A 23759-nucleotide genomic window follows, 5' to 3' on the forward strand; every position below is an offset into this window, starting at 1 on the left:
GCTTCCAGTTTTTGCCCATTCAGTATGATATTCACTGTGGGTTTGTCATAAATAGCTCTTATTATTTTGAGATACGTTCCATCAATACCTAGTTTATTGAGAGTTTTTAGCATGCAGGGCTGTTGAATTTTGTCAAAAGCCTTTTCTGCATCTATTGAGATAATCATGCGGTTTTTGTCTTTGGTTCTGTGTATGTGATGGATTATGTCTATTGATTTGTGTATGTTGAACCAGCCTTGCATCCCAGGGATGAAGCTGACTTGATCATGGTGGATAAGCTTTTTGATGTGCTGCTGGATTCAGTTTGCCAGTATTTTATTGAGGATTTTCACATCAATGTTCATCAGCTATATTGGTCTAAAATTCTCTTTTTTTTTTTTTGTATCTCTGTCAGGCTTTGGTATCAGGATGATGCTGGCCTCATCAAATGAGTTAGGGAGGATTCCCTCTTTTCTATTGATTGGAATAGTTTCAGAAGGAATGGTACCAGCTCCTCCTTGTACCTCTGGTAGAATTCGGCTGTGAATCCATCTGGTCCTAGACTTCTTTTGGTTGGTAGGCCATTAATTATTGCCTCAATTTCAGAGCCTCTTACTGGTTTATTCAGAGATTCAACTTCTTCCTGGTTTTAGTCTTGGAAGGGTGTGTGTGTCCATGAATTTATCCATTTCTTCTAGATTTTCTACTTTATTTGCATAGAGGTGTTTATAGTATTGTCTTTTTGTTGTTTGTATTTCTGTGGGATCAGTGGTGATATCTCCTTTATCAGTTTTTATTGCATCTATTTCATTTTTCTCTCATTTCTTCTTTATTAGTTTTGCTAGCAGCCTGTCAGTTTTGTTGATCATTTCTAAAAATCAGCTTCTGGATTCATTGATTTTTTTGAAGGGTTATTTTTTGTCTCTGTGTCCTTCAGTTCTATTCTGATCTTAGTTATTTCTTGCCTTCTGCTAGCTTTTGAATGTGTTTGCTCTTGCTCCTCTAAGTCTTTTAATTGTGTTGTTAGAGTGTCAATTTTAGGTCTTTCCTGCTTTCTCTTGTGGGCATTTAGTGCTATAAATTTCCCTCTACACGCTGCTTTAAATGTGTCCCGGAGATTCTGGTATGTCGTGTCTTTGTTCTCACTGGTTTCAAAGAACATCTTTATTTCTGCCTTCATTTCTTATATACTCAGTAGTCATTCAGCAGCAGGTTGTTCAGTTTCCATGTAGTGCGGTTTTGAGTGAGTTTCTTAATCCTGAGTTCTAATTTGATTGCACTGTTGTTTGAGAGACAGTTTATTGTGATTTCTGTTCTTTTACATTTGCTGAGGAGTGTTTTACTTCCAACAATTGGGTCTATTTTGGAATAAGTGCAATGTGGTGCTGAGAAGAATGTATATTCTGTTGATTTGGGGTGGAGAGTTCTGTAGATGTCTATTACATCTGCTTGGGGCAGTGCTGAGTTCAAGTCCTGGATATTCTTGTTAACCTTCTGTCTCGTTGATCTGTCAAATATTGACAGTGGGGTGTTAAAATCTCCCATTATTATTGTATGGGAGTCTAAGTCTCTTTGTAGGTCTCTAAGGATTTGCTTTATGAAAATGTGTGCTTCTGTATTGGGTGCATATATATTTAAGATAGTTAGCTCTTCTTGCCGCATTGATCCCTTTACCATTATGTAATGCCCTTCTTTGTCTGTTTTGATCTTTGTTGGTTTAAAGTCTGTTTTATCAGAGACTAAGATTGGAACCATTGTTTTTTTGTTTTTTGCTTTCCATTTGCTTGGTAAATATTCCTCTATCCCTTTATTTTGAGCCTATGTGTGTCTTTGCACAAGAAATGGATCTACTGAATACAGCACACAGATGAGTTTTGACTCTATCCAATTTGGCAGTCTGTGTTTTTTAATTGGGACATTTAGCCCATTTACATTTAAGGTTAATATTGTTATATGTGAATTTGATCATGTCGTTATGATGTTAGTTGGTTATTTTGCCCATTAGTTGATGCAGTTTATTCCTAGCATCTATGGTGTTTACAATTTGGCATGTTTTGGTGTTTACAATTTGCCATGCAGTGGCTGGTACCAGTTGTTTCTTTCCATGTTCAATGCTTCCTTCAGGAGCTCTCGTAAGGAGGCCTGGTGGTGAGAAAATCTCTCAGCATTTGCTTGTCAGTAAAGAATTTTATTTCTCCTTCACTTATGAAACTTAGTTTGGCTGGATATGAAATCCTGGGTTGAAAATTCTTTTCTTTATGAATGTTGAATTTGGGCCCCCACTCTCTTCGGACTTGTGGAGTTTCTGCTGAGATATCTGCTGTTAGTCTGATGGGCTTCCCTTTGTGGGTAACCCGACCTTTCTCTCTGAGTGCCCTTAACATTTTTTCCTTCATTTCAACCTTGGTGAATGTGATAATTATGTGTCTTGGGGTTGCTCTTCTCGAGGAGTATCTATGTTGTGGTCTCTATATTTCCTGAAATTGAACGTGGGCCTGCCTTCCTAGGTTGGGGAAGTTCCCCTGGATAATATCCTGAAGAGTATTTTCCATCTTGGTTCCATTCTCATCGTCACTTTCAGGTACACCAATCAAACATAGATTTGGTCTTTTCACTTAGTCCCATATTTCTTGGAGGCTTTGTTCATTTCTTTTTACTCTTTTTTCTCTAAAGTTGTCTTCCTGCTTTGTTTCATTCATTTGATCTTCAATCACTGATACTCTTTCTTCCACTTGATTGAATCAGCTATTGAAGCTTGTGCATGCATCACGTAGTTCTCCTGCCATGGTTTTCGGCTCCATCAGGTCATTTAGGGTCTTCTCTACACTGTTTATTCTAGTTAGCCATTCCTCTTCTTTTTTCAAGGTTTTTAGCTTCCTTGTGATGGGTTCGAACATCCTTGTTTAGCTCTGAGAAGTTTGTTGTTACCGACCTTCTGAAGCCTACTTCTGTCAGCTCATCAAAGTCATTCTCTGTCCAGCTTTGCTCCGTTGCTGGTGAGGAGCTGCGTTCCTTTGAAGGAGAAGAGGCGCTCCGGTTTTTAGAATTTTCATCTTTTCTGCTCTGGTTTCTTCCCATCTTTGTGGTTTTATCTCCCTTTGGTCTTGGTTGGTGACATACAGATGGGGTTTTGATGTGGATGTCCTTTTTATTGATGTTGATGCTATTCCTTTCTGTTTGTTAGTTTTCCTCCTAAGAGTCAGGTCCCTCAGCTGCAGGTCTGTTGGAGTTTCCTGGAGGTCCACTCCAGACCATTTGCCTGGGTATCACCAGCGGAGGCTGCAGAGCAGCAAATATTACACAACAGCAAATATTGCTGCCTGATCCTTCCTCTGGAAGCTTCCTCCCAGAGGCACACCCAGCTCTGTGAGGTGTCAGTCCGCCCCTACTAGGAAGTGTCTCTCAGGTAGGCTACTTGGGGATCAGGGACCCACTTGAGGAGGCAGGCTGTCTGTTCTCTAAGCTCAAATACTGTGCTGGGAGAACCACTGCTCTCTTCAGAGCTATCAGACAGGACGTTTAAGTCTGCAGAAGTTTCTGCTCCTTTTTGTTGAGCTATGGCCTGCCCCCAGAGGTGGAGCCTACAGATGCAGCAGGCCTTGCTGAACTGCCATTGGTTCCACCCCATTCGTGCTTCCACAGCCGCTTTATTTACCTGCTCAAGCCTCAGCAATGGTGGACGTACCTCCCCGTGCCAGGCTGCTGTCTCACAGGTCGATCTCAGACTGCTGCGTTAGCAGTTGGCAAGGCTCCGTGGGTGTTGGACCTGCTGATCTGGGTGCATGGTACAATCTGTTGGTGTATCGTTTGCTAAGACCATTGGAAAAGCGCAGTATTTGGGCAGGAGTGTCCTGTTTTTCCAGGTACCATCTGTCATGGCTTCCCTTGGCTAGGAAAGGGAAATCCCCCAACCCCTTGTTCTTCCCGGGTGAGGTGATGCCCCGCTCGCCTTCCGTGGACTGCACCCACTGTCCAACCAGTGCCAATGAGATGATCCAGGTACGTCAGTTGGAAATACGGAAATCACCCGTCTTCTGCATTGATCACGCTGGGAGGTGCAGGCCAGAGCTGTTCCTATTCGGCCATCTTGGAATGGACCCAATTACCTTAGAATTTCTTTCTTTTTAAGGCTAATACGTGGTTATATGTTTATACCACAATTCGCTTATCCATTCAACCATCAGTGGATGCTTGGTTTGCTTCCATGTTCTAGCTATTATGAAAAATGCTGCTATGAATGTGGTCTGCAGATATCTCTTTGAGACCCTGTTTTCAGTTCTTTATATGGCCAGAAGTCACATTTCTAGAAATATGACAATTCCTTTTTTTTTTTTTTTTTTTTGAGACAGAGTTTCACTCTGTTGCCTGCCCTGGAGTGCAGTGACCGGATCTTGGCTCACTGCAACCTCCACCTTTTGAGTTCAAGCAATTCTCCTACCTCAGCCTCCCAAGTAGCTGGGATTATAGCTGCCCACCACCACGCCTGGATAATTTTTATATTTTTAGTTGAGATGGGGTTCCACCATGTTGCGCAGGCTGGCTTCGAGCTCCCAACCTCCGACAATCCACCCACCTCGGCCTCCCAAAGTTCTGGGATTACAGGCGTGAGCCACTGTGTCTGGCCGATATATGACAATTCTATTTCTATTTTATTATTTGTAAATTGAAAGTTTCCTCACAATTTTAATGTGTTTATTGCACATGTGTGTTTAAAATATTGTTTATGTCTCCTTAGAACTTTTTCTTCCTCAGCCTTATTGAGATATAATTGACATTTAAGATCGTATTCATTTAAGGTATACAATATGATGCTTTGATATACACAGATATTGTGAAATGATTACCACAGGCAAGTTAGTTATCATATCTATTTCTGTCGCCTCACATAGTTACCTTAAATGGGAACATTTAAGGTCTACTCTCTTAGCAAGTTTCAAGTATCTGATATAGTATTAACTATAGTCACTATGCTATATATTAAATCTCCAGAATTTATTCATCTTATAACTGAAAATTTGTACACTTTTACCAGTATCTCCTTATTCACCTCCCTCTCCAGCTCCTGGCAGCTACAATTCTACTCTCTTTCTATGAGTTTCACTTTTTTAGATTCCACCTTTGTCCAACGTATTACACTTAGTGTAATGCCCTCAAGGTTCATCGGCATGAGGAACCATCATACTGTTTTCCATAGTGGCTGTACTATTTTATATTCCTACCAACAGTGCATGAGGGTTTCAGTATCTCCACATCCTTCCCAAATCTTGTATTTTTTCTTTCCTTTTCTTTTTTTGATAGCCATCCTAATTTGTGTGAGATGATATCTCATTGTAGTTTTCTTTTGCATTTCCCTAACGATTAGTGATATTGAGCATCATTTCATGTGCTTATTGGCCATTTGTGTAACTTCTATGGAAAAATTTCTGTTTAAGTCCTTTGCCCATTTTTGATTCAGATTTTTTGTTTCGTTGTTGAGTTGTAGGAGTTCTCTTACATTTTGGATATCAATTCCTTATTAGAGATATGATTTGCAAATTTTTTTTTCATTTTCTGGGTTGCCTTTTTACTCTGTTGAGAGTGTCTTTCGATGCACAAATTTTTAGTTTTTAAAAGTCCGCCTGGTCTCTGTTTAATTTCATTGCTTGTGCTTTTGGTATCGTATCCAAAAAATCATTGTTAAATTGAATACCATGAAGCTTCTGCTTGTGTTTTCTTTTAAGAGTTTTATAGTTTTAGGTCTTAATTTTAGGTCTTTGATCCATTTTGGGTTAATTTTTGTATATGGTGTCAGATAAGGGTCCAACTTAATTCTTTTGCACATGGATATCTTGTTTTTCCAGCACAATTTGTTGAATAAACTGTCCTTTTCCATTGAATGGCTTTGGAACCCTTGTCAGAAATCATTTGGCTGTATATGTGAGAGTTATTTCTGGTCTTTCTATTATGTTCTCTGGGTTTATGTCTGTCTTTATACTAGTACCACACTGTTTTGATTACTTTAGCATTATAGAAAGTTTCAAAATAATAAACTATGAGTCTTCCAGCTTTGTTCATCTTTATCAAGATTGTTTTTGCTATTTGGGGTCCCTTAATCTATGAATTTTAGAATAGGTTTTTCTATTTCTGCAAAAAAAGTCATTGAAATTTTGATAGAGATTGCATTGAATCTATCGATTGTTTGGGATACAAGGTGGATGTATTTTTAAGCGTAGAATTTCAGGTATCTTATCTAGCTTAGCATTAACAAGGCTTAACCTGATTAGCCTTTAAATTTATTTATCTTTACTGAGTTACCAGTTATATTCTCTATCATTTACAATCTTCTACTCTCTTTAGTAAACCATGTCACATATTTGTGTACAAAACTATATATTAAAATATTATGTAAGAATTTTAAAGCCTTAAAATTTAAAATATGAATAGGCTTATTCAAGCACATCTTAAATAAAATACGTATTACAATAATTACCTTCATTATATCAAATAGTTCTTAGAGGGAATTTATTTGGCAAGTTTTGGGTTACTGGTGACTTTGACAAGATTGATTTCAGTGGTGGTGACAAAATTCAGATTGGAAGAGCAGGTGAAAAATGAAGATACTGATTACAGTTTTTCAACTGGGTGTAGTGGCTCACATTTGTAACCCTAGCACTCTGGGAGGGCAAGATGGGAGAATTGCTTGAGCCCAAGAGTTTTATGCTGCAGTGAGCTGTGATCATGCCACTGCACTTCAGCCTGAATGACAGAGTGAGACCCTGTCTCTAAAAATAAAAAATAAAATTGACTACAACTTTTCAAGGAGTTTTGCTGTGAAGTGGAACAGAGAATTAGGGCAATAGTGGAACAGGATGTAGGATTGAGAAAAGGCTTTAGTTTTCATTTTTGAGATGACAAATATTGCAGCATGTTTATATGTTGATGACAGTGATCCAGTGGAGAAGAGAAAATTACTTAGAGAATGCCTATTGTGGGAATAGAGTCTTTGGCTGGGAAGGAAAGGATGGGACTTATTGAGTTAATGGTAGGACTGACGTCAAAAAGGTAGAGGGACAGCTTAACTACTTTATAACAGCATATGAGATGATGATACTCTTTTTCTAGTTGATCATGTTTTCTTAGTGAAATAAAATGCCATCAGCTTAGATAGAGATTAGAATAGTTATTAGGATTTGAGGAGAAACTCAGAAATAGCTATCCCAGAGACAGTGGGAAAGCAAATATTCTAAGGGAATATAGTAGGAATTTTGTACAGGGCTAAATATGCACTTGAAATTAGTTGTCTTGGATCTAAAGTGAGACCAGTCAGTATGGTTATATTTCTTTTAGTCTAAGTTCCCTTTGTCTATTTTTGTTTTTATTGTGTTTCCTTTTGAGGACTTAGTCATACATTCTTGGCCTAGGCCAATATCCGGAAGAGTTTTTCCTATATTTTCTTATAGAATTTTTGTAGTTTTTATTTATTTATTTTTTTATACTTTAAGTTCTAGGGTACATGTGCACAACGTGCAGGTTTATTACATATGTATACATGTGCCATGTTGGTGTGCTGCACCCATTAACTCGTCATTTACATTAGGTATATCTCCTAATGCTATCCCTCCTCCCTACCCCCTCCCCACAATAGGACCCGGTGTGTGATGCTCCCCTTCCTGTGTCCAGGTGATCTCATTGTTCAGTTCCCACCTATGAATGAGAATGTGCGGTATTTGGTTTTCTGTTCTTGCGATAGTTTGCTGAGAATGATGGTTTCCAGCTGCATCCATGTCCCTACAAAGGACACAGACTCATCCTTTTTTATGGCTGCATGGTATTCCATGGTGTATATGTGCCACATTTTCTTAATCAGTCTGTCACTGATGGACATTGGGGTTGATTCCAAGTCTTTGCTATTGTGAATAGTGCTGCAATAAACATATGTGTACATGTGTCTTTATAGCAGCATGACATACAATCCTTTGGGTATATACCCAGTAATGGGACGGCTGTGTCAAATGGTATTTCTAGTTCTAGATCCTTGAGGAATCGCCACACTGTTTTCCACAATGGTTGAACTAGTTTACAGTCCCACCAACAGTGTAAAAGTGTTCCTATTTCTCCACATCCTCTCCAGCATCTGTTGTTTCCTGATTTTTTAATGATTGCCATTCTAACTGGTGTGAGATGGTATCTCATTGTGGTTTTGATTTGCATTTCTCTGATGGTGAGTGATGATGAGCATTTTTTCATGTGTCTGTTGTCTGTACGAATGTCTTCTTTTGAGAAGTGTCTGTTCATATCATTTGCCCACTTTTTGATGGGATTGTTTGTTTTTTTCTTGTAAATTTGATTGAGTTCTTTATAGGTTCTGGATATTAACCCTTTGTCAGATGAGTAGATTGCAAAAATTTTCTCCCATTCTCTAGGTTGCCTGTTCACTCTGATGGTAGTTTCTTTTACTGTGCAGAAGCTCTTTAGTTTAATTAGATCCCATTTGTCTCTTTTGGCTTTTGTTGCCATTGCTTTTGGTGTTTTAGACATGAAGTCCTTGCCCATGCCTATGTCCTGAATGGTATTATCTAGGTTTTCTTCTAGGGTTTTTATGGATTTAGGTCTAACATTTAAGCCTCTAATCCATCTTGAATTAATTTTCGTATAAGGAGTAAGGAAAGGATCCAGTTTCAGCTTTCTACTGATGGCTAGCCAATTTTCCCAGCACCATTTATTAAATAGGGAATCCTTTCCCCATTTCTTGTTTTTGTCAGGTTTATCAAAGATCAGATGGCTGTAGATGTGTGGTATTATTTCTGAGGGCTCTATTCTGTTCCATTGGTCTATATCTCTGTTTTGGTACCAGTACCATGCTGTTTTGGTTACTGTAGCCTTGTAGTATAGTTTGAAGTCAGGTAGCATGATGCCTCCAGCTTTGTTCTTTTGGCGTAGGATTGTCTTGGCAGTGCGGGGTCTTTTTTGGTTCCATATGAACTTTAAAGCAGTTTTTTCCAGTTCTGTGAAGAAAGTCATTGGTAGCTTAATGGGAATGGCATTGAATCTATAAATTACTTTAGGCAGTATAGCTATTTTCTCAATATTGATTCTTCCTATCCATGAGCATGGTATGTTCTTCCATTTGTTTGTGTCCTCTTTTATTTCACTGAGCAGTGGTTTGTAGTTCTCCTTGAAGAGGTCCTTTATATCCCTTGTAAGTTGGATTCCTAGGTATTTTATTCTCTTTGAAGCAATTGTGAATGGGAGTTCATTCATGATTTGGCTCTCTGTTTGTCTGTTACCGGTGTGTAAGAATGCTTGTGATTTTTGCACATTGATTTTGTATCCTGAGACTTTGCTGAAGTTGCTTATCAGCTTAAGGAGATTTTGGGGCTGAGACAATGGAGTTTTCTAAATATACAATCATGTCATCTGCAAACAGGGACAATTTGACTTCATCTTTTCCTTACTGAATACCTTTATCTGTTTCTCTTGCTTGATTGCCCTGGCCAGAACTTCCAACACTGTGTTGAACAGGAGTGGTGAGAGAGGGCATCCCTGTCTTGTGCCAGTTTTCAAAGGGAATGCTTCCAGTTTTTGCCCATTCAGTATGATATCGACTGTGTCATAAATAGCTCTTATGATTTTGAGATATGTTCCATCAATACCTAGTTTTTTGAGAGTTTTTTAGCATGAAGGGCTGTTGAATTTTGTTGAAGGCCTTTTCTGCATCTATTGAGATAATCATGTGGTTTTTGTCTTTGGTTCTGTTTATATCCTGGATTACATGTATTGATTTGCGAATGTTGAACCAGCCTTGCATCCCAGGGATGAAGCCCACTTGATCATGGTGGATAAACTTTTTGATGTGCTGCTGGATTTGGTTTGCCTTGAGGATTTTTGCATCGATGTTCATCAGGGATATTGGTCTAAAATTCTCTTTTTTTGTTGTATCTCTGTCAGGCTTTGGTATCAGGATGATGTTGGCCTCGTAAAATGAGTTAGGGAGGATTCCCTCTTTTTCTATTGATTGGAATAGTTTCAGAAGGAATGGTACCAACTCTTCCTTGTACTTCTGGTAGAATTCGGCTATGAATCCGTCTGGTCCTGGACTTTTTTTGGTTGGTAGGCTATTATTGCCTCAATTTCAGAGCCTGCTATTGGTCTATTCAGAGATTCAACTTCTTCCTGGTTTAGTCTTGGAGAGTGTAAGTGTCCAGGAAATTATCCATTTCTTCTAGGTTTTCTAGTTTATTTCATAGAGGTGTTTATAGTATTCTCTGATGGTAATTTGTATTTCTGTGGGGTCAGTGGTGATATCCCCTTTATCATTTTTTATTGCGTCTATTTGATTCTTCTCTCTTTTCTTCTTTATTAGTTTTGCTAGCGGTCTATCAATTTTGTTGATCTTTCGAAAAAACCAGCTCCTGGATTCATTGATGTTTTAGAGGGTTTTTTGTGTCTCTATCTCCTTCAGTTCTGCTCTGATCTTAGTTATTTCTTGCCTTCTGCTAGCTTTTGAGTGTGTTTGCTCTTGCTTCTCTAGTTCTTTTAATTGTGATGTCTGGGTGTCAATTTTAGCTCTTTCCTGCTTTCTCTTGTGGGCATTTAGTGCTATAAATTTCCCTCTACACACTGCTTTAAATGTGTCCCAGAGATTCTGGTATGTTGTGTCTTTGTTCTCATTGGTTTCAAAGAACATCTTTATTTCTACCTTCATTTCGTTATGTACCCAGTAGTCATTCAGGAACAGGTTGTTTAGTTTCCATGTAGTTGAGCAGTTGTGACTGAATTTTTTAGTCCTGAGTCTAGTTTAATGGCACTGTGGTCTGAGAGACAGTTTGTTATAATTTCTGTTCTTTTACATTTGCTGAGGAGTGCTTTACTTCCAACTAAGTGGTCAATTTTGGAACAAGTGCGATGTGGTGCTGAGAAGAATGTATATTCTGTTGATTTGGGGTGGAGAGTTCTGTAGATGTCTATTAGGTCTGCTTGGTGCAGAGCTCAGTTCAATTCCTGGATATCCTTGTTAACTTTCTGTCTCGTTGATCTGTCTAATGTTGACAGTGGGGTGTTAAAGTCTCCCATTATTATTGTATGGGAGTCTAAGTCTCTTTGTAAGTCTCTAAGGACTTGCTTTATGAATCTGGGTATTCGTGTATTGGGTGCTTATATATTTAGGATAGTTAGCTCTTCCTGAAGAATTGATCCCTTTACCATTATGTAGTGGCCTTCTTTGTCTCTTTTGATCTTTGATGGTTTATCAGAGACTAGGATTGAAACCCTTGCTTTTTTTTTGTTTTCCATTTGCTTGGTATATCTTCCTCCATCCCTTTATTTTGAGCCTATGTGTGTTTCTGCATGTGGAGATTCAGGAGATGGGTCTCCTGAATACAGCAAACTGATGGATCTTGACTCTTTATCCAGTTTGCCAGTCTGTGTCTTTTAATTGGACCATTTAGTCCATTTACATTTAAGGTTAATATTGTTATGTGTGGACTTGATCCTGTCATTATGATATTAGCTGGACATTTTGCTCGCTTGTTGATGCAGTTTCTTCCTAGCATTGATGGACTTTACATTTTGACATGTCTTTGCAATGGCTGGTACCTATTGTTGCTTTCCATGTTTAGTGCTTCCTTCAGGATCTCTTGTAGCGCAGGCCTGATGGTGACAAAATCTCTAAGCATTTGCTTGTCTGTAAAGGATTTTATTTCTCCTTCACCTATGAAACTTAATTTGGCTGGATATGAAATTCTGAGTTGAAAATTCTTTTCTTTAAGAATGTTGAATATTGGCCCCCACTCTCTTCTGGTTGGGGCGTTTCTGCCGAGAGATCTGCTGTTAGTCTGATGGGCTTCCCTTTGTGTGTAACCTAACCTTTCTCTCTGGCTGCCCTTAAGATTTTTTCCTTCATTTCAACTTTGGTGAATCTGACAATTATGTATCTTGGAGTCGTTCTTCTCGAGGTGTGTCTTTGTGGCGTTCTCTGTATTTCCTGAATTTGGATGTTGGCCTGCCTTGCTAGGTTGGGGAATTCTCCTGAATGATATCCTGTAGAGTGTTTTCCAACTTGATTCCATTTTCCCCATCACTTTCAGGCACACCAATCAGATGTAGGTTTGGTCTTTTCACATAATCCCATATTTCTTGGAGGCTTTGTTCATTTTGTTTTACTCTTTTTTCTGCACACTTCTGTTCTCACTTCATTTCATTCATTTGATCTTCAATCACTGATACTCTTTCTTCCAGCTGATTGAGTCAGTTACTGAAGCTTTTGCATTTCTCACGTATTTCTCGTGTTATGGTTTTCATACCTATCAGTTCTTTCAAGGTCTTCTCTGCATTGATTATTCTGGTTATCCATTCATCCATTCTTTTTTCAAGGTTTTTAGTTTCTTTGCGCTGGTTATGTAGTTCCTCCTTTAGCTCTGAGAAGTTTGATTCACTGAAGCTTTCTTCTCTCAACTCGTCAAAGTCATTCTCCGTCCAGCTTTGTTCTGTTGCTGGCGATGAGCTGCATTCCTTTGGAGGGGGAGATGCGCTCTGATTTTTTGAATTTCCAGCTTTTCTGCACTGCTTTTTCCCCATCTTTCTGGTTTTATCTGCATTTGGTCTTTGATGACGGTGGCGAACTGATGGAGTTTTGGTGTGGGTGTCCTTTCTTTTTGTTAGTTTTCCTTCTGACAGTCAGGACCCTCAGCTGTAGGTCTGTTGGTGATTGCTTGAGGTCCACTCCAGACCCTGTTTGCCTGGGTATCAGCAGCGGAGGCTGCAGAAGACAGAATATTGCTGAAAAGCGAGTATTGCTGATTCTTGCTCTGGAAGCTTCATCTCAGGGGTGTACCCTGCCGTGTGAGGTGTGAGGTGTCAGTCTGCAATGTAAGGTCTTACATTGACGTCTCTAATCTATCTTCAGTTAATTTTTGTATATGGTGAGAGACATGGGTTTAGTTTTATTATTCTGCATATAGCAGAATAATAAATAAAGCCTCCAATTTTCCCAGCACTATTTATTCAATAGGGTGCCCATTTCCCAATTTATGTTTTTGTATGCTTTATCAAAGATCAATTGGATGTAGGTATGTGGCTTTATCGCTGGGTTCTCTACTCTGTTCCATTGATCTATGTGTCTTTTTTTTTTTTTTTTTTTGAGATGGAGTCTCACCCTGTCGCCCAGGCTGGAGTGCAATGGCGCCATCTCAGCTCACTGCAACCTCCACCTCCTCGGTTAAAGTGATTCTCCTGCCTCAGCCTCCCAAGTAGCTGGGACTATAGGTGCGTGCCACCACACCTAGCTAATTTTTTTGTATCTTCAGTAAAGACGGGGTTTCACCATGTTGGCCAGGGTGGTCTCAAACTCCTGACCTCGTGATCCATCCACCTCGGCCTCCCACAGTGCTGGAATTACAGGCATAAGCCACCACTCCTGGCCTATGTCTCTATTTTTATACTAGTACCATGCTGTTTTGGTTACTATAGCTTTATAGTGTAATTTGAAATCAAGTAATTTGATACCTCCAACTTTATTCTGTATTCTTAAGATTACTTTGGCTATTTGGGGCCTTTTTTGGTTCTATATGAATTTTAGAATTTTCTTTTTAATTCTGGGGAAAAGAATGTTGATAATTTCATAGGGATTGCATTGAAACTGTAGATTGCCTTGGGCAATATCATCATTTTAGCAATGTTGATTCTTCCAATTTAGGAGCTTGGGATGTTTTTCCATTTGTTTGTGTCATCTGCAATGTCTTCCATCAGTGTTTTGTAATTTTCCTTATAGAGATTGTGTACCTCCTTGGTTCAGTATATTTCTAAGTGTTTTTTTTGTTTGTTTGTTTGGGTTTTTTTTTGCGGTAACTATTGGAAATGAGATTGCCTTCTTGATTTGGTCCTTGGCTAGTTCATTATTGTTATATGAAAATGCTGCTCATTTCTCTGTATTAATTTCTTATCTTAAAACGTTTCGAATTCATTTGTCAAATCTGAGAGTCTTTTGGTGGAGTCTTTAGGGTTTTCTAGATAGATCACATCATTAGCAAAAAAGGATAATTTGACTTTCTCTTTTCCAACTTGGATGCTGGTTTTTGTTTTTTCTCTTTCCTGCTGATTGCTCTGACAGGGACACCTGGTACTACTTTGAATATGAGTGGTGAAAGTTAGCATCTTTTTCATGTTGCAGTACTTAGAGGGAATGCTTTCAACTCTTCTGTATTAAATCTGATGGCTGTGGGTTTTGTTATTTTTTGTTGTTGTTGTAGTTGTTGTTCATTTTGGTTTGTTTGTTTTTTCTTTTCTTTTTTTTTTCTCAGTCAGCTGTGCTTTATTGACTCAGGCCTTGACCGCGTGCTACCACAGCGGGTACAGCCGCTCCTTCTGCTGCTGCTTCTTGGTCTTCAGGTTCTCCTCGTGCTTGTTGAGCCGGTGGCGCATGGCGCCTGTCTTCTTAGGCCGCAGGTCCAGGGGCTTGTACTTCTTGCTGGTTGTAGAATTTCCTGAGGTTTTCCTTCTGAGTCTGGTTAATAACTGTGAGAACACGCGCAATGGATTTGCGGACGACTCGGACCTTAGAGAGCTTGGAGGCCGCACTGCCTGTCACTTTGGCGACGCGCAGCTGGGACAGCTCCACCTTCAGGTCATCCAGCTGTTTCAGCAGCTCCTCCTTCTTCCCGCGAAGATCTCGAGACTTGATCTTGGCTATTGCTGCACAGGCCGCCGCCGCCACAGCCGCCTGCTGGGAGGGAAAGAGCTGTCTGTTTTTTTCTTTTGAGACACAGTCTCACTCTGTCACCCAGGCTGGAATGCAGTGATGCTATCTTGGCTCACTGCAACCTCTGCCTCCCAGGTTCAAGTGGTTCTCCTGCCTCAGCCTTCCAAGTAGTTGAGACTACAGGTATGTACTACCACACCCAGATATATGTACTACTACACACATATATATGGGTGTGTATATGTGTGTGTGTGTGTGTGTATATATTTTTTTTTTAGTATAGTGGAGTTTCACCATGTTGGCCAGACTGGTCTTGAACTCCTGTCCTCAGGTGATCTGCCTTCCTCAGCCTCCCAAAGTGCTAGGATTACAGGCATGAGCCACTGCACCCAGCCTTGGCTGTGGGTTTGTCATGTATGACCTTTATTATGAGGTACGTTCCTTCTACACCTAGTTTGTTTCAGATTTTTGTACTGAAGTGATACTGAATTTTATCAAATGCTTGTTATGTGTCTATTGAGATGATCATATGGTTTTTGTCTTTATTTTTATTTATGTGATGTATCATGTTTATTGATTTGCTTATGTAGAACCATCCTTGCATCCTTGGGATAAGTCCCACCTGATCCTGTTCTGTTATCCTTTTGATGTGCTATGAGATTTGATTTGCTAGTATTTTGTTGAGGAGTTTTGCGTCTCTTTTCATCATAGATATCAGTCTGTAGTATTTGTTGTTGTGTTCTTGTCTGGTTTTGGTATCAGGGAGATACTGGCTTCATAGAATGAGTTAGAGAGAATTCTCTCCTCCTTGATGTTTTGGAATAGTTTCAGGAGGACTGGTGTTAGTTTTTCTTTGTATGTTTGGTAGAATTCAACTGTGAATTCATCTGGTCTTGAGTTATTTTTTGTTGGGAGCTTTTTGTTACTGTTTCTATCTTACTACTTATTATTGGTCTGTTCAGTCTGTTTACTTGCTGGTTCAATATTGGGAGGTAGTATGTTTCCAAGAATTTATCAGTTTACTCTAGGTCTTCTAGTTTGTGAGCATATAGTTTTTTATAATAATCTTTGATCTTTTGTATTTCTCTGATATTAGGTTTTTCCTAATCCATTCTTCCTCCTTTTTCATTTATGATTGTACGTATTTGGATTTTCTGTCTTCTTGGTTAGTATAGCTAGTGGTTTATCAATTTTGTTTATCTTTTCAAAAAACCAACTTTTCTTTTATTGATTCTTCGTATTTTTTTCTGGTCTTTTAATTTTTTTCTTTGTATCTTTTTCCCTTAAGATGTGATGTTAGATTGTTAATTTGGGATCTTTTTACTTTTTTGATATAGGCATTTAATGCTATAAACTCCCCATCGGCACTGCTTTTGCTGTATGTGTTGTCCTTTCATTTTTTTATTTTAAAAAATCTTTTACCTTCCATCTTAATTTCTTCATTGACCCAACGATTGTTCAGAAGCATGCTGTTTAATTTTCATGTATTTGTATAGTTTCTGAAGTTCTTGGTGTTGATTTCTAGCTTTATTCCACTGTGATTTGAGAAGATACTATATATGATTTTGATATTTAAAAATTTGTTAAGGCTTGTTTTGTGGTCTAAGTTATAGTCTGTATCTGTTAAGTCCATTTGATCTAAAGTCCAATGTAAGTCCAATGTTTCTTTGTTAATTTTCTATCTCGATGACCTGTCTAGGGCTGTGACTGGGATGTTAAAGTCACCCACTATTATGATATTGCTATCTCTCTCTTTCTTTAGGTATAGTAATATTTGTTTGGTGAATTTGAGTGCTCTGATATTTTGTGTGTGTGTGTATATATATATATGTATATATTTAGAATTGTTATATTCATTGGCCAAATTGACTCCCTTTGTCATTATATAATGATCTCCTTTGTCTTTTTAAAACTTTTTTTTATTTGAAGTATGTTTTATCTGATGTATGTAAGTATAACTACTCCTGCTCACTTTTGGTTTTCATTTGCATGGAATATCTTTTTCACCCCATTATTTTCAGACTATGTGTCTTTATGAGTATGGTGAGTTTCTTGTAGGCAGCATGTAGTTGGATTATGTGTGTGTGTTTTTTAATCCATTTCACCAATCTTTTAAGTGGAACGTTTGATCCATTTACATTCGAGGTTAATATTGACATGTGAGGCTTTGTTTCTGTCATATTGTTAATTGTTTTCAATTTGTTTTACAAATGTCTTTATTGCTTTTTCTCTTTTTGTTTCTGTGACTTGATGAAATTCTGTTGTGTTTCCATTTGATTCCTTTCTTTTCCTCCTTAGTATGATTGTTTTATAAGTGAGTTTTACATTTCTGTATGTTTTTGTGATGGTGAATTCCAACCTTTTGTTTCCATGTTTAAGACCCTTTTGAGCATTTCCTGTATGACCCATCTAATTGGTGACAGATCCCCTCAGCATTTGCTTCTCTGGGAAAGACTTTATTTTTCCTTCATTTATAAAACTATTCTGACAGGATATAAAAACCTTGGCTGACAGGTTTTCCGTTTTTTTGTTTTTTTTTTTTTAACTTTCGGCACTTTGAAATTGCCATCCTGCTCTCTTCTAGTCTGTAACGTTTGTGTTGAAAACTTTGCTGTTAGTGTGATGGGGTTTTCTTTACTGGTGACTAGATATTTTTCTCTTATTAATTTTAAAATTCTTTATTTTGCTTTGATTTTAGATATTCTGAATATAATATGCCATGGTGAAGTCCTTTTTGCAATATATTTTCCTAGGAGTCACTGGGCCTCCTTTATCTTAATAGACTTGGGAAGTTTGCTTGATTATTTCCTTAAGCAGGCTTTCTAAACTTTTTGATCTCTCTTCCCCCTTGGGAATACCAATAATTTGTAAGTTCAGTAGCTTTATGTAGTCCCAGACATTTTGAAGGCTTTGTTCATTCTTTTAATTTTTTTTCCCTTATTTTTGTCTGACTGGATTCTTTCAAAAGATATGTCATCAAGTTCTGAGATTCTTTCTTCTGTTTGCGCTACTCTATTATTAAAGCTTTCAAATGTATTTTTTATTTTCTTCAATGAATTTTTTGTTTCCAGAATTTCTGCTGTTTTTTTTTAAAAGAGATATCGGTCTCCTTGATAAATTTCTCATTCGTATCCTGAATTGATTTACTGATTTATTTGTATTGGTTTTCAGATTTCTCCTTCATCTTACTGAGTTTTAATCAATATTTTAAATTATTTATCTGGTATTTTGTGGATTTTTCTTTTTAATTTAAAATTCTTTCTTTCTTTCTTTCTTTTTTTTTTTTTAACCTAGTCCTAAGTTTTGAACTGAGAAATTCTTTTTGACTGTAGTATGTCGCTGAACAATTGTGGTGCTTTGGAGATGTGATTATTTTCCCTGCTTTTTCATGTTTCCTGTGTCCTTCCATTGATGTTGCCACATCTGATTTAGCAGTCACTTATTTCAACTATTTGAAGTTGCTTTTGTAGGGGAAAATATTTTTCTGAAGATGTATGGGTGTTACTGATTAAAATACTTTGACTTGTATTTTGGGTGCCTGGGGTAGTGTGATCTTTGTATGAATTCTGCGTCAGTACACAAGGTCAGTGATATCTGTGATTTCCTTGGTGGCTTAGGATTCAGTTATTAGTTGATATTGTAGTGAAGTTTAGCTGAAGACTTGGATGCCACCTGAGCCAGTCTTTGGGCCCTAGTGGTGGCCACATTATGGTATGTGTGCCTATGTTTAGGCCCCAAAACAACTTACCTTTGTTCTACTGTTAGTGAGTCCCGGAGGGCTGATTCTTGGCCTCCAGGTGGCTTGCTTAGAAGCTACTAGTGGGGAGGGTTGGCCAGGTGTTTGGGTCCTCAGGCTCATGTTCAGCTGGTATGGTGTAGGTGATGGCAGTAAGAATGGTAGAACAACCCTGCTGCCCATGTTGGTGTTGCTGGAAGCTGCAATGGGTTGGCCAGGCTAGTCCTCAGTCCCACAGCCACCCATGGCAGGGCAGAGGGTCTTGTGCTAAGTTTTCTTAGGAGAGCTTGGTCTCTTCTGTCTGTCCCCTGACTGAGTGGCAGCTGTAGCCACCATGCCTATTACTCAGCCTGCGGCTGGGGCACAGCTCTGCACCTTAGGACTGCAGCCAGGGAGGGCAGGGCCCCTCCCAGGCAGGCAGCATGGGCACGAAGCAATATGGAGTATAGTCCACTCAGCTCAGTTTCACAGCAGCCCATTGCAGGGTGTGAGTATTGTTCTAGATATGCGTAGGAGGGCCTGGTTTCCCTGTTTCTCCTTGACTGGTTAGCAGCTGCAGCTGGTTCAGCCCGATCTTAACCCGAGGTCAGGGTACAGCCCAGTGTTAACCTCTCAAGATGGCACCTTGGGCTGGGAACCAGAGAGGATGGGTTCCTCCCAGGCAAGCAGCATGGGCAAGAAGCTGTGGGGAGTGTGGTCTTCTCATGTCTGTCTCAACAACAGCCTGCAGCAGGTCAGTTGGGACCTTCCCAGAGGTACATGGGAGCTCCCAGTCTTCCTTCTCCCTCCTTAGAGCAGCACAGCAGCAGCAGCCATGTCTCTAGATCTCCAGTATCTAGATTCTCCAAGTGGCACCCAGCTGAGGTTGCTCCAGGATCTGTGAGATGCCTTTAGGATTCTGAGGTTCCTTTCTGGAGTAACGTCTCTTTACAGTCTGTAGACAGCTCATTATGTCAGGCCCAAGGCCCTAGTTGGTAGAGGGTTTCTCTCATCACTAAGACCCTATAAGCCTGTTTCAAAGTGTAGAGCCCTGGGGGTATCTCCATATCTCTCATATTGTTTCCCTACATCCAGGAGCCCCTCCTGGCTCTCAGTGAGTTCCCTGGCTGGGCAAGCTACCTCGAACCCTCTCCTTACTTACTTCTGGTACTTCCCATCTCTTCTCTGATGAATCCTAGCCTTCTTTCCTAGATTATCAGTTCAAAATATGAGTATCTACTTACTATTCTGGTTTCTCTTCATGGAGGAGGCATATACTACCTGTGTGTAATAAGCCATCTGTGTTTCACGTATTTTTAAAAGTTGTGAGACTTGTGCTTTCTAGTGTGTTTGCTTTTTTCTGGCAGAGAGTACAAGTTGTATAAGTTGTACAAGTTCTGTAAACACGAAGCACATCTATTTTTATTTTGTCTACTAAGATGGTACATGTAAAGTGCTTAGCAACTATAAGTAGACCATGGTAAAAGTGACCAATAACTGGTAGTGATTATTGTCATATTATCATTCTTTCATTGAGCAAAATGTTAATTATAAGTTAATTTTATTACAGAATGCATTCATTATTATAAATTATATTCATTGAATAAAAGCATAATCTGATATTTTTTTCCCTTGGCAGCAACTTGAATTGGTAGAACCAAGTGGCTGGATTCATGTTCCCTTAACTGACAATCATAAGAAGCCAACTCGTACATTCATGATACAGATTGCTGTTCTAGCCAATCACCAAAATGGAAGAGACACCCATATGAGACAAATTAAAATATACACACCGGTGGAAGAGAGCTCCATTGGTAAATTTCCTAGATGTACAACTATAGATTTCATGATGTATCGTTCAATAAGATGACTTTAAAATGAGATGAAAATCATTAAACATATCTTTGTTTTATCCTGTATTTAAATAGTATATCGGGTACCTTTATTGAAAAAAGCACCGGTTATTTGTAATTTTGTATATGTTTAAAAATATTTTATTGTAACTTTGAAAAATAAATTTGGGGTCATATTATCTTTATTTTCTTTAACATGTAATAAAGCTCACATATTTTACATTACTAAAAATGGATTTGAAGCCAATCATTTTATTTTCCCTTATACCAAAAGAGTTGAACTGAAAATTTCAATATATACACAATTATAATAGGTGATTATTTCATTAGTGTTCATACATTAGAGTAATGGTTTATTGCATATTTGGGAACAAGACTGCGTTTTATCAATACATATCATCTTTAATAGGTCAGAATTACTATTTTTTCTACCCAGAGGAAGTTTATTCTTTTAATACTGGATCTTTTTAAAAACAATGTCAAAATAAGCTTGGTATTAGGTGTCTGATGAGAACCAATCTAATATGGGGAATATAATTAATCGTCTCATATTTACCTTCATGGGATACTTACAGCCCTAGGGTTGTCTATATCCTAATGATATTATGTAAAGATTGCCTGTATAATCTCCTGTACATCTCAGTTCTAGCAGTACTTATGGAAGAGTTATTTTTAAATTTGTGTCTGACACTGTAGCATTCCCTGGGCAGTCATATATCCCATAAAATCATAAAAGTATGTGAAATTTTTTAGATATATTAAAAGGTTTTAAAGAGATATGTGGAAATGTGTTTTTTCCCATGGTTTAAAATGAGTAGATTTGATTTTGTATGCTGTTTTCTGCAAATGTATTACTTTTTCGGCGGGGGATGGTTATTTAGCCACAGAATTTACCTAGATTCACTCTTGTTTGGAAGAGATTGCTCTCTGTGGTTCATTCATTGCTGGGTACACTAAAGTATTAAATAGTAAATATTATTTAAAAAATAATGTGTTTGCTTTATTCTGGCAGAGAATACTAATTTAGTTGGATACTATAGAAAAAGGTTTCACTTTTTCACTCATTAAAGACTCTGCTCTTCTTCCTGTAAGTTCTGGGAAGAATTGTATTATTACTTTCATTTTGTTGTCTTTGAAGTAAAAAACATGATAGGCGATCTATAGGATCACCAAAAATTCTGTAGCCAAAACTTATTTGGAACCACCAAATTAAGCACATTATACATGTCAGACGCTGGGGAGGGTAGAAGAGAGGATTGAAGACGACGATGAATAGGGACTAAAGGAAATGGAGAGAATGAAGGAAATAAGAATAGAATTATATACTAGGCACTGATGTTTTCCTTTAGTCTGATAAGGAAAACAGTCATGTAAACAACAGGGTCTTAGTCTAAGAGATAAAAGAAATCTAATTTTTTTAAAAGTACAGGAAGTTTTATTAATAATGTTACTTCTTACTGCTTATTTACTAAGTTTGCTTAACAGGAAAAAGGAGGAAGACTAATTATCACATATACTATCTAGTCTCTTATCTCCTACTATTAGTAGTTTGCTAGGAGACTCCTAAAATCAGGAGGTATTGGAAAGATGTTGAGAAAATCAATACGTTTTCTACTTTTATTCTCCTTACCTATTTTTCATATGCCAGCTGGCTATCTTATTACGCATGAGAAATCTTGGTAGCTGAGGATTATGGAGATAATGCTTCCCCTTATTAATAAGGAAAATTTAAAATACAGATAGATTATGTATTATATTAACAAAGCATAGTTATCTAAAATAGTTTTACTTCCTAAAATGCAAATTATGTATTTGACCAAGATTTATATCTAGAATATATAAAAATTCCTTAAAACTCAGCAGTAAGAAGAAAAATCCAATTTAAAAATGAGCAAAATATTTGAACATTCACTTTACCAAGGAAGTTATATGATTGGTAAGTAATTGTACAAAAAGATGCTCAACTTCATTAGACACTAGTGAAGAGCAAAGTAAAACCACAATGAGATACTACTATACAGCCACTAGAATGACTACAATGAAAATGATTATTCCAAGTGTTGACAACAATGTGGAGAAAATGCACTTCACACTGCTGGTACAGGCATATCCCCAGAGATGCTGCAGGTTCAATTCCAGACCACCACACAATAAAGTGAATACCACAGTAAAGTGACTATCACAATAAAGTGAGTCACAGAAACGTTTTCGCTTCCCAGTGCTTGTAAAATTGTTTACACTATATTGTAGTCTAAAAAAACAATATATGCATACCTTTACTTTAAAATACTATTGCTAAGTGCTAACAATAATCGGAGGCTTTAGCCAAGTTATAACCTCCATGCAGGTGGAGAGTCTCATCTAGGTGTTGATGGCTGCTGACTTATCAGGATGGTGGTTGCTGAATGCTGACAGGGCTGTGGCAGTTTCTTAAAATAGGACAACAATGAACTTTGCCTCATTGATAGACTTTTCTTTTCACAAAAGATTTCTCTGTAGCATGTGATGCAGTTTGGTAGCATTTTACTCACAGTAGAACTTCTTTCAAAATTGGAGTCAATCCTCTCAAGTCCTGCTATTGCTTAATCAACTAAGTTGATATACTCTTCTAAGTCCTTTGTTGTCATTTCAACAATATGCACAGTATCTTCACCAGGAATAGATTCCATTTCAAAAAACCAATTTTATTCCTCATCCACAAGAAGCAGCTCTTGAACCATCCAAGTTTTATCATGAGATTGCAGCCATTCAGACACATCTTTAGGCTCCACTTCTAACTGTTGTTCTCTTGCTATTTCTACCACATGTGCCATTACTTCTTCCGCTGAAGTCGTAAACCCCTCAATGTCATCCATGAAGGTTGAAATCAATTCCTTCCAAACTCCTGTTAAAGTTGCTATTTTGACCTTCTCCCTTAAATCATGAATGTTCTTATAGCATCTAGAATGGTAAATCCTTTCCAGAAAGTTCTCAGTTTGTTTTGCTGAGATCCATCAGAAGAATCACTTAGCTGCTAATGCCTTATGAAATGTATTTCTGAAGCAATAAGGGTTGAAAGTCAGAATGACTGCTTGGTTCATGGGCTGCAGAATGGATGTTGTGTTAGCAGGCATGAAAAACAACATAACTCCCCGTCAGAGCTCTTGGGTGACCAGGTATATTGGCAATGGGAAGTAATATTTTGAAAGAATCTTTTTTTCTGAGCAGTGGATCTCAACAGAGGGCTTAAATCATGCAGTAAATTATGCTCTAAACAGAGGTACTGTCATCCAGGCTTTGTTGTTCCACAGGCAGAGCACAGGCAGAGTAGGTTTAGCATAATTCTTCAGGGCCCTAGGATTTTCAGAATGGTAAATAAGCATTGGCTTCAACTTAAAGTCACCAGCTGCATTAGCTGCTAATAGAGTTATTCTGTTCCTTGAAACTTTGAAGCCCGGCATTGAGTTTTCTCTAGCTATGAAAGTCCAAGGTGGCATCATCTTCCAATAGAAGGCTGTTAATCTACATGGAAAAATCTATTGTTTAGTGTAGCCACCTT

At 38.1% G+C, this 23759-nt stretch overlaps 1 protein-coding gene and 1 pseudogene across 1 annotated transcript in view; one reads left to right on the plus strand and one right to left on the minus strand.

Annotated features, from left to right (window-relative positions):
* ANAPC10 (anaphase promoting complex subunit 10) overlaps positions 1-21208 on the plus strand; it is a 120434-nt gene extending 99226 nt beyond the window's left edge. Inside the window, exon 5 of the mRNA XM_003899230.3 lies at positions 20008-21208. Within this exon, the coding sequence (XP_003899279.1) occupies positions 20008-20238 (231 nt within the window). The 3' untranslated portion in view covers positions 20239-21208. The remainder of the gene's footprint in view (positions 1-20007) is intronic.
* Positions 14167-19667, minus strand: LOC108586106 (annotated as a pseudogene).
* Positions 21209-23759: the final 2551 nt, after the last annotated feature.

This window comes from Papio anubis, chromosome 3 (assembly GCF_008728515.1).
Source record: "Papio anubis isolate 15944 chromosome 3, Panubis1.0, whole genome shotgun sequence".
Taxonomy (NCBI): domain Eukaryota; kingdom Metazoa; phylum Chordata; class Mammalia; order Primates; family Cercopithecidae; genus Papio; species Papio anubis.